This window comes from Diadema antillarum, unplaced genomic scaffold, assembly GCF_040938485.1.
Source record: "Diadema antillarum isolate AM-2024a unplaced genomic scaffold, OU_Dant_1.0 scf00000141, whole genome shotgun sequence".
Classification (NCBI taxonomy): Eukaryota; Metazoa; Echinodermata; class Echinoidea; order Diadematoida; family Diadematidae; genus Diadema; species Diadema antillarum.
In genome coordinates this window covers 1,196,359-1,211,743 of record NW_027271030.1, presented here as the reverse complement: position 1 = coordinate 1,211,743, position 15,385 = coordinate 1,196,359, and the positions used below count along the sequence as shown (strand labels likewise).

General features: G+C 38.7%; 1 protein-coding gene across 1 annotated transcript; it reads right to left on the bottom strand.

Annotated features, from left to right (window-relative positions):
- Positions 1-10,963: 10,963 nt before the first annotated feature.
- On the bottom strand, positions 10,964-12,970 carry LOC139721264 (carbohydrate sulfotransferase 1-like). Its single transcript, XM_071632586.1, has 2 exons — positions 12,871-12,970; positions 10,964-12,123 (listed from the first exon to the last, which is right to left on the bottom strand). The coding sequence occupies exons 1-2, from the start codon at positions 12,968-12,970 to the stop codon at positions 10,964-10,966; spliced, it is 1,260 nt and encodes a 419-aa protein (XP_071488687.1).
- Positions 12,971-15,385: the final 2,415 nt, after the last annotated feature.

The window sequence follows — 15,385 nt, the reverse complement described above, 5'->3', positions numbered from 1 at the left end:
ACACTATGGTATTCTCCACATAGTCTACCACACTGTGGTAGTCACCACATAATCCACCACACTATGGTATTCTCCACATAGTCTACCACACTGTGGTAGTCACCACATAGTCCTTCACACTATGGTATTCACCACATAGTCTACCACACTGTGGCAGTCACCACATAGTCCACCACAGTACAATGTGGTAGTCACCACATAGTCATCAAATATATCAAATACCACATAGTCATCAGGTGTATCAATATTTGTAATGCATGAAGGCACAGTTACTGAGTAGACAACACTGTTATTGAATATGAAATTACCTTTTCATAACAAAATTTATGACATTGGCATAACATAACATTATTAGACAATAGTTCAAAGGAAATCCCATCACAAATACTTCGAATTTAGAAGTATTTTATGAATTTTCTCAAATTTAAGTTGCTTTTTATAAATATTCATGAGCTATGCAAAGTCTGTACCACAACCACAGGAATACCACAGTGTTACCACAGGAATACCACAGAAATACCACATGAAGTATCACATTCTGTACCTCAGCACTCCCACTTGATAGGTAATACTGTAGGAGTATAGGACAGGTTAAGTATTGCTTAAATCAATTGTCATGATTCGCAGCATAACTCACCTATTAATGAGTAACGGGCAATGAAGTGGCATTTGTACATGATTTGTGGTTTCGGAAGATGATAGTGATGCCTTTGCTCTCATTAAGTATGTAGAGCATGATGGCACATTTGTAAAGAATAGAGACAGGGAGAGCCATGCTGATGCTGTACACATCAGAGTAGTGAAACATGTGACCAATAGATTATATGCAATACCTCCTGGTGAAATCTTAGGAAAGCATGTGATTTATGAGAGAAACTGGGAAGTTATAACATGTCACTTTTTGTTCTCTTTCCACATCTACAGATACTCCTAGTGTTATATCATTTCCAGTGTTTGATGTTATGCATCCGTAAACAGCATTAACACAACACTAAGTGCATGATTTATTCATCTGAAGGTTGGATAAATGATATGTATATATCATATTCTCACATTAAATGAATCTGTTGTTCCATGCCAGTATTTGAAATTTGAAAGGTTTCAACTGAAATTAGGAAAATAAATAAGTACATAACATTTGCAACTACCGTGTACTTAAATGGTGTTGTATATTGTCCAGCTTTAAGTTATTGGTTTATTACTTTATTGGATAATCAAACCAGCTAAGTGGCTTTACAAACTTGATAAAAATCTCTGGGGAGTACATGTAGTGATGAGGTATATTCTTTTAATTTGATACATACATGTACATTTATTACTGAACTACAACACTTGAATCCTTTCACCAAACTGGTAAAATGCCCCCCCCCCCCCAACAAAACCAGAAATAGCCTGGTTTTACAAGGATTAACATGCCATGTAGTAGTACGAGATCTGAAATCCCCTACTGACAATACTAAAGCAAAGTTCAATATACACCAATATGCGGTAAACATGAGTCATTGTGTGTCAAAGTACTAGATGTTTAAAAAAATTGTTTGAGCTTTTGATTGTGAATAACTGAAAACCCATGAAAATATAACTTTCCACATATTTACACATTAGGTAGCTAATACAGGCACACAATTTTGTTGTATGCTGTTCCCTGCAATATTTTGAAACATTACACAACAAAATTGTACGTTATTCAGCGGCTACCTTCTGTGTAAATTTGAGGAAAGTTAATTTTCATTATTTTTTAGTTATTCAAAATAATAAATGTAGTGTTTTTTCCTTAACATCTAATATGTGGATATTATAGTGTTAAATCAATGATATGAAATCCCACTGTGTAACAACATTATGGACACAGGAGTACACATAAATAAACAACACTGTGTGTTCAGTATGCCAAGTACGTGGAGATGATGCAGGTGAATGATCTGAAACCCACAAAGTGACAACACCGAGCACAGGGTTTACACATAGTTCAATATATACCACACTTTATTATTATTATTATTATTATTATTACTATTATTTATAGTGCGCTTTTCCCACAAGGCCCAAAGCACAAGTCACAGTGTCCGGTGTCACAGTGTCCGGTATGCCAAGTCTGTGTGGATTATGTAGTAAGTGAAGGATCTGAAATCCAACAGTGTGACAACACTATCTACAAAGGGTTTACACATAGTTCAAAATATACCACACTGTGTCAAACATGATTCACAGTGTGTTCAGTATGTGATCTATGTGGGGATTATGTGGTAAAACACTTAAACTGAAATACCAGACTGTGGTAGCATTATGAACACAGGGTTTACACATGGTTCGATATATACCACACTGTGGTATATGTGTGTCATTCTGTGTTCAGTATGCCTATAATGTGGTACACAATGTGATCTCAAATCTCACACCGTGACAACACTGTGACCACATGGTTAACACATTGTTTACACATAGTCAACTATGTGAACACACTGTGGTAACACTGTGTTTGTTCCATAAGGGAAGAGACGGAAAATAAACTCAACACAGACGGTTAGACATGACGACTATGGATATAATACAAAAGGACATAGGCGTTTTCATGAGGACATTGGGTGGTAAAAAAAAAATAGAATATAGGGGAACTTCAAGAGGACTGCAGATAATTGAAATGCTGAAAAACAACAATAATGAATTGTATTGTCTTTTTGATAGTCTGGATTTAAACTAAATGTTAATTTGATCTTGATAAATATATCAGCAAGATTTTTTCCCTATTTGAATGGAAATTGTGAATACATGAAGATATATTTACCACACGAATACAGTATACTGAAAAATATTTGATATGTATTTTACATCCACAACATAATAATACATATAATCTCTATAATCATATTATATATACATAACGTTTATAATCACATTATATACATAATCATATTAGATACATGTATTTTGATAGTGTATAATCATTTATGTCGTATATATGTATAGCGTACATGTAGTGTAATTGCATACTTTTTTCAATGAAAGTGAGAGTCTGAAATAAGGTATGAGAGAACTTGTTTAGACACAGTAAGACTGAAAAAGATAATATTTCACATTTAAAAGCTTCATAATAAGGCAATGCTTATTACAACATTAATTCATGCGCACATAAATCTTATCTGGCTGTGGCATTCTAGAGCAATTATTGCACTTGATTGTACATGAGATGTCAAATACTGTTGGCATTCACACAATACTAGTACTTGATGTAAGAATAGTTGAATAAAGAGTAGCATATCAAATGGATAAAGTAATTTCATTTCATGGGTTTTGATACATCTGGGTGACCGTGTTTTTGGCACACATAGAGAAAATGTTTTTTTTTCACATAATCTACTATCTCTCTTTTTGTTCTTTTTTTGTCGAAGTTTTGAGTCAGATTTGAATCAAATTCGAAAACATTAAAAAAACACAAGAAATCCTATGACTTTCGAGAGTTCCGGGATTGTTCCTTTGGTGGGGGGGGGGGGGGGGGGGAGTACCGTTAACCCTCTACCTATCCAATTATTACCTCAACCATTGAACATTTACACTTTGATCATACAGTAGGCGTTTTCACATCAGCCCGATGTTTCGAAATAGCGCGCTATTTTCTGACTTGGGTAATTAAAAAATATTTCGAGCTTGGATTTTTATCGGGCTGATGTGAAAACGCCTCTTAGAGGGTGACTTTTGTTTACGTAATTATTCTCATGGTCAGACATCCGGATGATTAGCAGCGGCTGGAGTGAAAACAAACCCACGATCGGCGTATTTTGAGACGAAATTATCTACTTTTTTCAGTGGTTGGCTTTGACATTCCATGAAACTGGCAGAAAACAAGAATATCATGGACAAATTACGAAAAAAAGGATTGGTAGATCGAGGATTCTGAACACCAACACCGTGTCGTCTGTATCTCCGGGTAGATTCATACACTGTATATGCTTGTACATGCACAGTATTCCGGCACACCGATTCACACTCCATCTCCTCGTACGTGTACGCCTACTTATGTCCAGGAGAACCGTTTGTTGTTTTTTGGGTTATTGTGTGTTTTTTTTTTTCAAGAGTTACTCCAGCAACACCGGAAGTGACGTATACCCAACCATGAGTATATTCCTTCTTGTTACGACGGCGGTATTTCGAACATTAATTTGATCCTGCTGGTGCTTACTCCTTCTGTCCCGGAAGCAGTAGAAGGCAGGTTCCATTTTCGGCAGCTTGCCGTATATTCACTCATTTCATTTATTCATTTCAGTCACTTATTGTCCATATCATGGATATTTGTTTTGCTGACATGCTTTTTTACCAAAAAAAAGCAAAAAACAAAAACAAATGGACATTACAACTACAGTACAATACACAGTACTGTAAAATCGAAGTCTGAATACAGTATTGTATACTCCATGTAGGATTATGTCAATACAAATGACATCCAATTAGGTGGCGACGCTGTCGTAAGTAGGGGGTGGCTCGTCGTTATCGGATTGAGATCTGTCGTTGTCGCTCACGGCCGTCGATACACGCTTGATGTCGCCGTATAGTGGTGGTAGGTCTCGTTGACGGTTGACCTCCGCCATCGCCGACATTACATCGTGGTCTACAAGTGGTGCTCTCGGCGAAGTTGTTGTGCGGAACGAGCGCCTTGCCGTGGTCGAGTTCGTAGAAGTCTCAGTGTTTCTTTGAGAACTTCTGCGACTTCCGAACGATGATGAGCGTGAGGCCATGGTGTTACGGAGACGATCTGCGCGTTCGACATCCCGTAGGATGGATTGCTCGCAGAGATAAAGAACTCCGGCGCAGCTGAGTAAGATCACCGCAATACCAACGGGTATGCCGACGAAAAACGCGCAGTACATTCCGATAGCTGGCACGCACTCTGCGCGGACGTTGATTGGCCACGTGGTGGCATTCTCTCGCATGGTCAGCATCACAGCGTCCGCCTGATTCGGCATCGGGAGCGAGCACTGCACCATATCCTTGCATTCTGCATAGAGGGCGTCCTTCTCAAAAACAAGAGCGCTCCGTCGCACAGAGAATGAGAGATGAATGGTATAAGCATCTTGACCACTGTCACCTGTCTCCTCCAATGTGAAGACAAAGCCGAAATCGTCAGTTCCAGAATTTACTGAAAACAGGTAAGAATTCCGTTGACGGTAACTACAGGGTCCAAAAACGTGATCTGCCGTTTCTTGAACATCGCCATGCTTTATGATCTCTTCAATTTTATTTCTTCCTTGAACGACTGTTAGCTTTATTTCAGTATGGTTAGCTGCACACAATGATACTGTAACCTCTGATCCAGAACTCAAGTACAAAGCCCAATAATTCAAGTAGTTATCATTTGGAAACAGCATTGTTTCCTCCTTGACATACGAAATGGTGCGATAATTTTTATAAGGAGTGTCTAAAAGCATGTAGGCAGTGAAGCGAAGGCCCTCTGAGGCAGACTGCAGTGATTGCACAGACGATTGCGATGATGTCGAGGATGTCGATGAGGATGTCCAGGATCCGGTCGATGAGGACGACGGAGAAGATAAAGGGACCGGATTGGAGATCATATTGGAAGCCGTCATTTTGTACTGCGAGCAGAGAAGAGGTGAGAAGTTGTCCTCGTTTCCGACTATCGGCCGCTGGTCGCCCGCCCCCAGCAAGACGTTGACGGGACCGAGTGAGAATCGGACGACGATAGCCGTGATGACAACCGCGATGCCGACGATGACGAATGCGATGGCCACTCTTGTTTTTTTCGACACGTTTCTGTGTTTATAGTAAAACTTCTGGCAGCACTCAGGGGCAGAGTCGCAGTCGAAAACCTGTATTTAGTTAATGAAACAACAAATAAATTTTAGATAAGGGTCAATGAACGCTGAAACTGAACAAAAAAAAAATTGTGTTATGGCAGCATGTACCTTTTAACATTTTTAAGAGAGGAAGAAATCCGCATCTTAATAAAAGTCAGACAGTACTCCAAATTGTGTGGGTTTTTTTCAGGAAAATCCAACAAGAATTCTCGTTTTTTCATTCTGAATAAAAAGTCAAGATATTGTTGGATCACTGCGGAAACGATCTAGTGCAAAAGGCATTACACTTTTGTGAGACCATGGAGATCACATGCACAGATGAACTCACAAATTTCACTCTGATGTCAGAAAACAAAATCGCTCTTGATTGTAGAGAAAAGAATATGATAATGTCAATGAATGTTTAAATCTTGACCCGGTGTGTTTTCAATCCTAGAAGGAATGTACTCCTACCTACCTACCGAGCCCAATTTAATGGAATTAGTTATCAGATATAAATAATATAGTCATTACCGGAAGAAAATGGGTCCCGAAATTGACACGGTTTTTTTTTTTAACATCCGCGTACTTTCGAACTAAAATCAATCGCCTCTTTTAAATCTTACTCAAGACGAGAATGAGTCTAAAGTGTGTGGAGAAATAAACCAAATGTCAGGCATTTAATTGCACCATTATTTGATGAAAATGTAGAAGCCTCTTTTAGTAAACATGAACCTCTCCTATCCCGTCTCGTCGCTCCCTCGCAAAGTATTACCCTCATACTCTCACTTTTTGTTCACTTGAACTCTGAACTTTTTTTTTCGTTTCTGTTAACCCCTTTTGGATCATAAGAAATACAATATTATAAATCAAATATGAAAGTTTAACAAAATACAAGTAATATGAATAAGAGTGGTGGAAAAACAAGTAAAGAAAACACGACAAGATGGCAGTTCAGAAAAAGCGTATGCAAGAAAATAAAGTGGTATAGAAGACTTAACGTTGTACCACCTATTCTTTTTTGGGTATGTACATGACCCTGAAAAGAGCCTACTCACTCCCGACTTTTCGGCGAGCATGTTCGTGCTATTTTGAAGAGAATGAATAATTAGTATTTTAGAGAGTGAGTATTTTCTTCTAATAACTCATTCTCTTCATAAGGGTAAGAACATGCTTGCCGAAATGAGGGAAGTGAGTATAAGGGCCTTTTTCAGGGACACCACATAACCAAGAAAAAATACTTGGTGCAGCCTTCTGCCACCCAACGTTTTACCGCCACGGAAGCCTTCAAAGATTTCATCAAGATGTAAAGCATAACATATTTACAGCATGACTATAAACATGCATTTATATCATCTGCACAATGTGAAACTTGTAGGTGTATGATGATTCATGTAATCTATACGTTGTAAAATTTCTACCTTTTAAATTTGTTATCATTATAACATAAGTTTTACAAACATGGCAAGTTTTGATAAGGTTTTAAATCTTTGACATGAAATAAGGTAGACATTTTTAGAGTGTTTTGACTGTTCGCAGGTCTAGACTATTCTCAATGATGTCTATACCATGGCTAATCATAACTATTACCTCGTCGAGAGGTATGTTCCATTCGTATCCGTTCCCCTGGTCTCTACTCTCATTGTTGTTGTTTCTGTTACAGCGGGCGCTGGTCACCGTTTGGCCCTGCCGTCCACTGATACTGACTGGGTCCATGACTGATCGTCGACCATCGAGTACGGTATCTAAACATGCAGAAGTAAAAACGGTTCTCCTGACAGCGGCGCCCGAGGGAGCTCTGAGTTCCTTTGACAGGGGTCCCGGAGCCCACTATGGCTCCCTTGATAAGATGACTGCGATATACTCCCAAATTTCTGGTCCGCTTTCGTCGAGTTCTGGCGGCTGTTGTTCCGTAGATGCAGTATTTTGTTGAGGCTAATCGAGGTGGATGTATTGTAAATGCCTTAATCAAAGATCCACAGTCACAGACTGGATAATACCACACTTGGTCATTTAGGTTCAAATTCCAGTAATGCAGTTGCAGAGACAATGTTTTATTACTACATGTACGCCAATCATTGTACGAACGCAAGCCGTGTGTCAAAACCCTTGGTTGTCTCAGTTCACCATAGATGGGGATGATGTATACGTACGCACAGATAGAATACCTTCACACCACGTCAAACATGTGATTTCATGGACATTCGCGTACTAGTACTTGTCATATTTATTTAAATCCGCGAGTATTGTACATCGAGAGATACTCCGCGTGACTCTATAGAGAACGTTCTGATGAGTATACACTGTATACCTTTGGACTTTGACCCCAATGAACATATTGGGCTACATCGTAGCACAGTTTGCATTTCACCGTCTGCAAATACCTTATATTTTATAGTTTTTTGGAAGTTCATGCGTACACATCATACACACACACACGCACACACACACACACACACACACACACATAGGTCTATATATGTATGTGTTTGTATATATATATATATGTATATATATATATATATATGTCTATGTATTGAAAGAAATTGGACTGAGGCTTGACGTTGCTCTCAATCTTAGTCTCCCTTTTATTTGTCAAGCTTTCGGCCCGTCATTAGGCCTTCGTCAGGACCTACCAACAGAATAATTATTATATGAATAACCTGATGTGTCATATGATATATAATGCAATTTCATATATTACCAATCTTCTAAATCATTTCCTTTATATACACAAATCAATCATTCAATTACAAATACAAATATCAAATCTAACCTCAAATCATCATCAGAATAACATCATATGTCCAAAAAAATATATAGATAAATTCTTATATCATAATACTGCCGTATAATAATCATATTATCTATGTCTATATTATGTCTATTATGTCTATATATATATATATATATATATATATATATATACATATATGTATATATATATATATGTGTGTATATATATATATATATATATATATATATAGAACGTATTATATTTACTCGAACGTGACATAAGAAATTTTGGGATCATTGTATAGTATCACTTTTGTATCGGTTACATAGAGACATTTATGAGATAAAAATGTGGAGTTTCCCATTTAACATCCTACAGATCTTCGGTAAATGTCCTAGTTATGAATTTAGAAGTCATAATATCTTTTTATCAATAATTACTACCTTGACAATTTGTAGTTAAAAGAACTGAGCAAAGAAAGTGGATTAGAGTGAAGGGGGAAGTGGAAAATACTGTGAAAGTGTGCTTGAATTTCAGCTTCGAACAGAAACAAAAAAAAAAACCTGAATAGGTAATCGTATTTTTGTTTTATTTATTTATTGTTTGTTTGTTTGTTCGTTTACTGTTGGTATGTCACTCTTTCCCTGTTATTTACCCTTGTGTAAGAGATGTTTGCTTAGGAATGGATGACATGAATTCTTAGTTTGGTGTAGATGGACAGTTTTGTATACCAGATCATGGCCCGTCATAATTTATGGTAGAAATAAAGGCCATTTTAGGAGTTTTTAAGAAAGGCCATCATCCAAATGAGAAAAGTCTATTAAGCCTTTTCAGTGACGCTGCCTCCTTTAAATAACAAGACGTATTTTTAAGACGGCATTGAAGTTATCACTTAAGTTGTTTGTTTGCTTTTATTTCCGAAACATCAAAATGATATTATACGAAAAAAACACACAAATGAATAGCATTGAACATAACATTAATCAAAGGCGAAAACATAATGAAATAAATTATTGACATGTAACAAATAATTATGATTGTGCAACGGCGGATAGTCAATTTTAGACCTATCTCCATGACACCTTAGATTTGTTCTTCCATGGGATCCAAGATTCATAATCCTCATCAGCTTCAGTTTACCAAAACATATTTTAGAGTCATATTCGAACAGTGAGACTCCGAGTGAGTATATTCCAAACAGTGATGACCCGCCCTCCCCCCTTTCCCCCCAGGGTACTGAAAATGAGTGCATTCCCGAACACGGTTATAACGAAGGAAAAATTCAGGCCACATTAACATCTGCTCTACATTTTCTGTTGTTTATTTGTTCGGCTATAACGAATTTTCGAAACTGCCAATTCCAAAGACTTCGTTTAGTAGTATAACGGAAGCCTACTGTATATGAACCGATATTCACAAAACAGACAATTCAGTTTGAGTCATTCTACTACGTGTACTTAATGTACGTTACACAGAAGTGCGTTGAACAGTTCAAAATCTAGGCCTACTTACAAACTTTTAAACTCGATTTACTAAAGCTTCATGGATTTGGTTATTGATTATGTTCAAATTACTTTACGTTAAATATTGCCCTACCTTCTCTAATCAGGCGTTTCTGTCGTGTTTCTCCGTGTGGGGGTTTTCGCTGCTAAATGCCAAATCACATCACCATTATCCAAACATAGTAGGATTACAGAATTATAAGACAGTTTCATATTTGATTCTTATTCCTAACAAATTCTCTCACATTTCCCGGAAACTTATCCTCTTACTAACCTTTTCGCACAAATCCTCAATTTCATGTAGATCCCATTTTAACTCTGAATCAATGGTAATATTTACGTAAGTGATTATTTGAATCTTTCAATCTGATATATGGGGTTAGTTTTTATTTCCAAGTTCAGTGTAGAATATTGTATGCTATGGAAGCATACATGTACAAATTAACATAAAAACAGTTTTTTTAGCAGTTTACCTTCACCTTATAGCAATTCAGTCACGCGTTACAGTTTCAGAAATTCTCCATTAAGTATGTTTTCGATTATTTTGGAATCTGTGAGTATCAACTTACAGTGTATGTATACAGATAGCGCTATTATTCAAACACGTATCTAGACAATTTGGCACAAATCGTTGATAGAAGAAATCATAACAGAAGAATAATATCTATAAATAGGCCTATCTATCTACAATGTTCAACAATTTATAATCCATAATTTACGTTCTAATTACTTATTTGTTTTTCTGCAGCTTCAATCTCGAGTATCTCACGTTGACAAAAAAAAATGATACATCGGTTTTGGCATAAATCTCTTCATGTATAATGAACATATAGATATCATAATTATATGAATATAAAAGACAAAATCCTATCTACATTTCATTCACGACATAAATATAAACGCAAGTCAATTTTCACACAATACATTTACATGTCTTTTCATGGTATGTTAATGTCTTTGCGAGGTTTTAGTAGAGGGATTGTAAAATTGCGTAAATCGTCAGCCTTAGTTAATGTGGAGTAACCCGCTAGATCCATGGCCTTCCCACAAATCTCCTCGATCTCATTTACTTGCGCTGGAGACAAAATAGTCCTCCATTTTGACGCAGTAATCGCGGAATTTTTCCTCTGGTAAAATAAACCGCGGTCATCGTTCGTCTCTGACATGGGTTTTGTCGCGTCGTGGATGAAAGATTCCACCAAATAGGGCAGGTCCAAGCCAAGAAAAGAGTAGATTTCACGCGTCATAGAAATCGGGGCTGACGTGAAATCTTCGTAACGTACAAGGGTGTACCGCCCTTGTAACCATGACGACCACTCCTTGGCTGTTAGCAAGTTTCTCTCCATCCAACGACAGTAATTCGGGACGTTTCGTCTGACGAGTTTTCGGAAGACCTGGTAGCTTTGAGCATCCGACGCTGGCACCGACTTCTTTGTCCTTTTTCCTCCTGACGAATCAACATTTTTTAGTTCGTAGTGCAATCGCGAATTCGTTGTCCCTCGCGGGTCACGAACGAGGTGGATGATGCGAACATCAATGCTGAATTCATCCACCAGTGAACGTAGATGGCGTATGTCAGCGCGGATGGTTTTTATGGCAATCCGGTTTTTGTGCGGTAGGCAGAGATCATGTAGAAGTCTCGGAGAGACATCGGAGCACGGTCCGCTGTGAGAGCAGTAGGGCGCCAGCAGACGATTTTCCCGCTTCCCTCCCCATTGCCGCATGATGTTTGCAAACGTCTGAGAAAACTGACATCTACTCATATTGTAAAGAGTGTGTAATATCGCTTCGTCTCGCTCATCCCGGGACATGCCATTTATTTCCGCCACCAAGTTGACGGGATAGAGCGGCTCGAAGAAGTAGAAAAAGTCCCGGTTCTGATTGAACAACTGCCCGACAATCGATGAACCAGTTCGCATTTGTGCGAGTACCACAACAAACATGGACTTTCTTTCACTCGTCTTCTCTCCGGTCTTAACATTGGGCTCATTTTCCTCAAATGCAAGCTTTCCTGATCCTGTTTTCTCTTGGGCATTTTCGCTCAACTGTCTAACAGCATTTTCGTAAGCTGTGTCTGAATCGTTAACTGTTTGATATACTGTAATAAGCGTGAGGCTTACACAGAACACCAACACAAAGGCGAGTGTCGAATGTAGCGTTCTACGAACGGACACCATGATGATTACATCACCGCTTGTGGCCTCCGAGGAAATAGGATGCAAAGAGTTAAAAAGGTCGCAAACATTCCCTCACGTTTGCTGTTCTCTGCGAGCAAATCATCCTGAGGTGATGTTCCATTTCAAACTTGCACATGACGTTACACGACAACTCGTACGAAAGAAGTGCAAAGTCCCCACTGCTTTCCGAATGAAAATGTTTACTTTCCTAGGAGCTAAGAAGACGCAGTCCTTTGTTGCGACGCCTCATGGAATTGGAGAAGATTACCGAACCCCAATCTACACGCAATTCAATGAGTCTGTATAGCTAAACAATGTCCACAAATGACAGCGAAAGACACTTTATAGGCGTTGAATTAAACGAGTCCCTTGAAGCACTGATTGACCTGGGTGTACTCATTGAATTCCGGACGTCGATATACCTTCTCAATCCACGAATAGGCCCTACATGATAATTACTACCCTGTAACTTCTGTCCGCCATGAGAACACAAGAGGTATCGAAACAGGCTGGTTTCATACGGTAATCCGGGAGGCAGGAATGGCGAGTATAACTTAAAATTCTCCTCAATGACTTTCTGAGAACGGTTGCACCTGAAAAGAAAGGAAGTTGTATAATACAGACTCTTCATTTCACCCGTCTGATTAGGTTCGCATAGTAATATGTACGTTCCGCCACTACACTGATAGCTGCGAAGTTGGAGTCCTGCGCGCTCATCCCACAGGTAGGCTTGCGGAAGTAGCGTTCTGTCACTAAGTGTAGTGTCATGTTGTTAGTCACTATCCCGCTATAGGCACGTGTTCAAAACTGAAAGCATATGTCGTTGTTTTTATGCCAAACGGTCAATTCCTCTTCACAACACGGAAGTATGATGGGCTTATATGTCACGATCTCTCGAGAACATACTGATTCACTCTTGACACATTGTCACTTGCATTCACGCCAATCCAAACATCCCGTCGGTTTTGTCTTCGTTGACTCGGTTTAAAAACTTATCCGACTTTCTCATAGAATGCGGGAAACCAATGGAGGCTCTCAATCTATACATATGCTCGCTTTGAATACTACTACTCAGGTTTCATCGATCGCTTAATCCTCCGCCTGGTTCAGTATCATGTAGGAATAACACTATACACTCATCAATAAAAGTGATCATCTCTTCGGTCAGTAGCCCACCTAATATCAATGCTTGAGGCGCGTCGAGAGAATTAAGTGCATAATAATGTCCACGCAGAGGGTCGATATTGCATGTCCATGATATGTTGCAAGATTTCAGCAGGCTCATATCATAGCCCATCGGCTTCTGACATCATATGGGCTAAGATGTATGCTTTCACCACAAAGTGCCGTCATGTATATATGCAGACCTCCTCAGTGAAATGACGTGAGTTTCCGTGATGTGAAATCCTCACAACTAATAATGGGCGTGCAGATTGTCAAGCAGTCGATCGTTCCAGTATGCTAGTTGGCACGCATCGGATGCAAGTAGCAGGGTAGAATTTTAGAAAGTGATATAGGCCCTATACCATCTCACTGCCATGATACCGATATCTTTTCCTATTTCACATCCGCTCACAGTCCAAAGTTTTGAGAAACATTCTGTCCTTTCATGCATCACAATTATGTCCTCGCAACATAATGTGCACACAACAAGAAATGTCATCAGAAGCCTAGGGTCCAAACATTACTTTCTTCGTATAATGTAGCACACACTATCCTACGATTGGCATCATTGTGTGTCCGCTAATGAAGCCATGTTGCCAATGTCTGCAAATGAATTAGCGCACTTTTTGGTTACACCTTTCACGCAAAAGGTCACGTGCACGCAGTAATTGCAGAAGTCTAGTCTTCCATTCAAGCTCTGATTATAATCATTTTTTTTTCAATTTACACTTCCTGTATTACATTTTTCTTGAGTCATTCTGCAAACAAAGTGCTATATCATTTGGAAACATATTGCTAGAGCTCGTCATCCTCAAAAGTCACGTGTTACTGTACATAGGAAGGCCAATGTGAATAAGAGGTAACTTGATATTTGAACGAATTGTACGCAGACTACGAATGAGCAAGGTAATCCCAGCCCAATTAGGCGCACAGCCGGAACCTCGATGTTCAATATCAGGCAATGAAGAAAGGGAGAGGGAAAGGGGGTTGGGGGTGGGGCAGGGAAGGATTGGGGGAGAGAGAGGAAGGATGAAGGGGAGAACAGACAGACAGACTGACAGTTGTAGCTCCATGGACAGACTGAGACTTGACTGTCGTCACATTCACTTCGATTTGTTTGTTTGTTGTTGTTTTTTTAATATGACTGTCGGCTGTTCTCGATGATTTTATAGACCTATTGATGGTTATTGTTCTTGAGTTACTCTTTTGGAAATCAACCTATTGATTGTGGTGAGGGACCAATCCATAGTTAGACTCTGATTGAGGAAAAAGATTGAATTCTGAATCATTCAATGGTATAAGATTTGCAATCGATTTTTGGATTGGTCCTTCATCTCAACAATGCAAAGAATTAAGAAAGTAAAGAGGTCTGGGGTTTAAGATTACCATGTTAAACTCTTGGTGCGACATCCTTTTCTTTCACAATATTGATGATGTCGATGGATGCGGTGCTAAAAAGTAAGTTTGAGTCGTCATTTTATGTTTGAGTTTTCTGAGGTATACAGAATTAACAAACGAGAGTAGTAAGTTTAAAGGGGTGGTACAGTATTGGTGGAGGCGAGGATTGGGCAGCTGGGCTTTTAACTTTTTTTGAGATGCCAAGAAACCACTTATGAAATAGTGCAGAGCATACCATTCTATGACAAACACAAAGTTTATTTGATGAAAATCAGGTTTGGAATGGCTGAGACATCCAAAAACAAAGTAAAATAAAGCAATCGTAATAAAAGGTAGGTCCCACCTTTTATTTTTTTCCTGGAGGCGCACACAGTCAGTTATTGATTATTGTATCACTGTATCATATGTATTTCTTTTTCTTCTTCTTCTTTTGTTTTACATACTGTTGATATGCTGGTTTTGTTAATGTTATTGTGTTTTTTAGACTTTTTGTCATGCAGGACTTGTTTGATATCTAAAAACTACAGTTATCTGAAAACCATTGCTGCTTTCCACAAGGCTGCTCTGTAGCCATTGGAGGGATGAAACCTAGCACCGTTGGTGACAGGATGCTGTAATTCA

Excerpts from the sequence above, each read along its gene's own strand:
- LOC139721264 (XM_071632586.1), bottom strand. The coding sequence starts at position 12,970 with ATGACACTACACTTAGTGACAGAACGCTACTTCCGCAAGCCTACCTGT. Across the intron at positions 12,124-12,870 it reads TATCAGTGTAGTGGCGGAAC|TATATCAAACAGTTAACGAT; the intron begins GTACATATTACT and ends CGCTTATTACAG.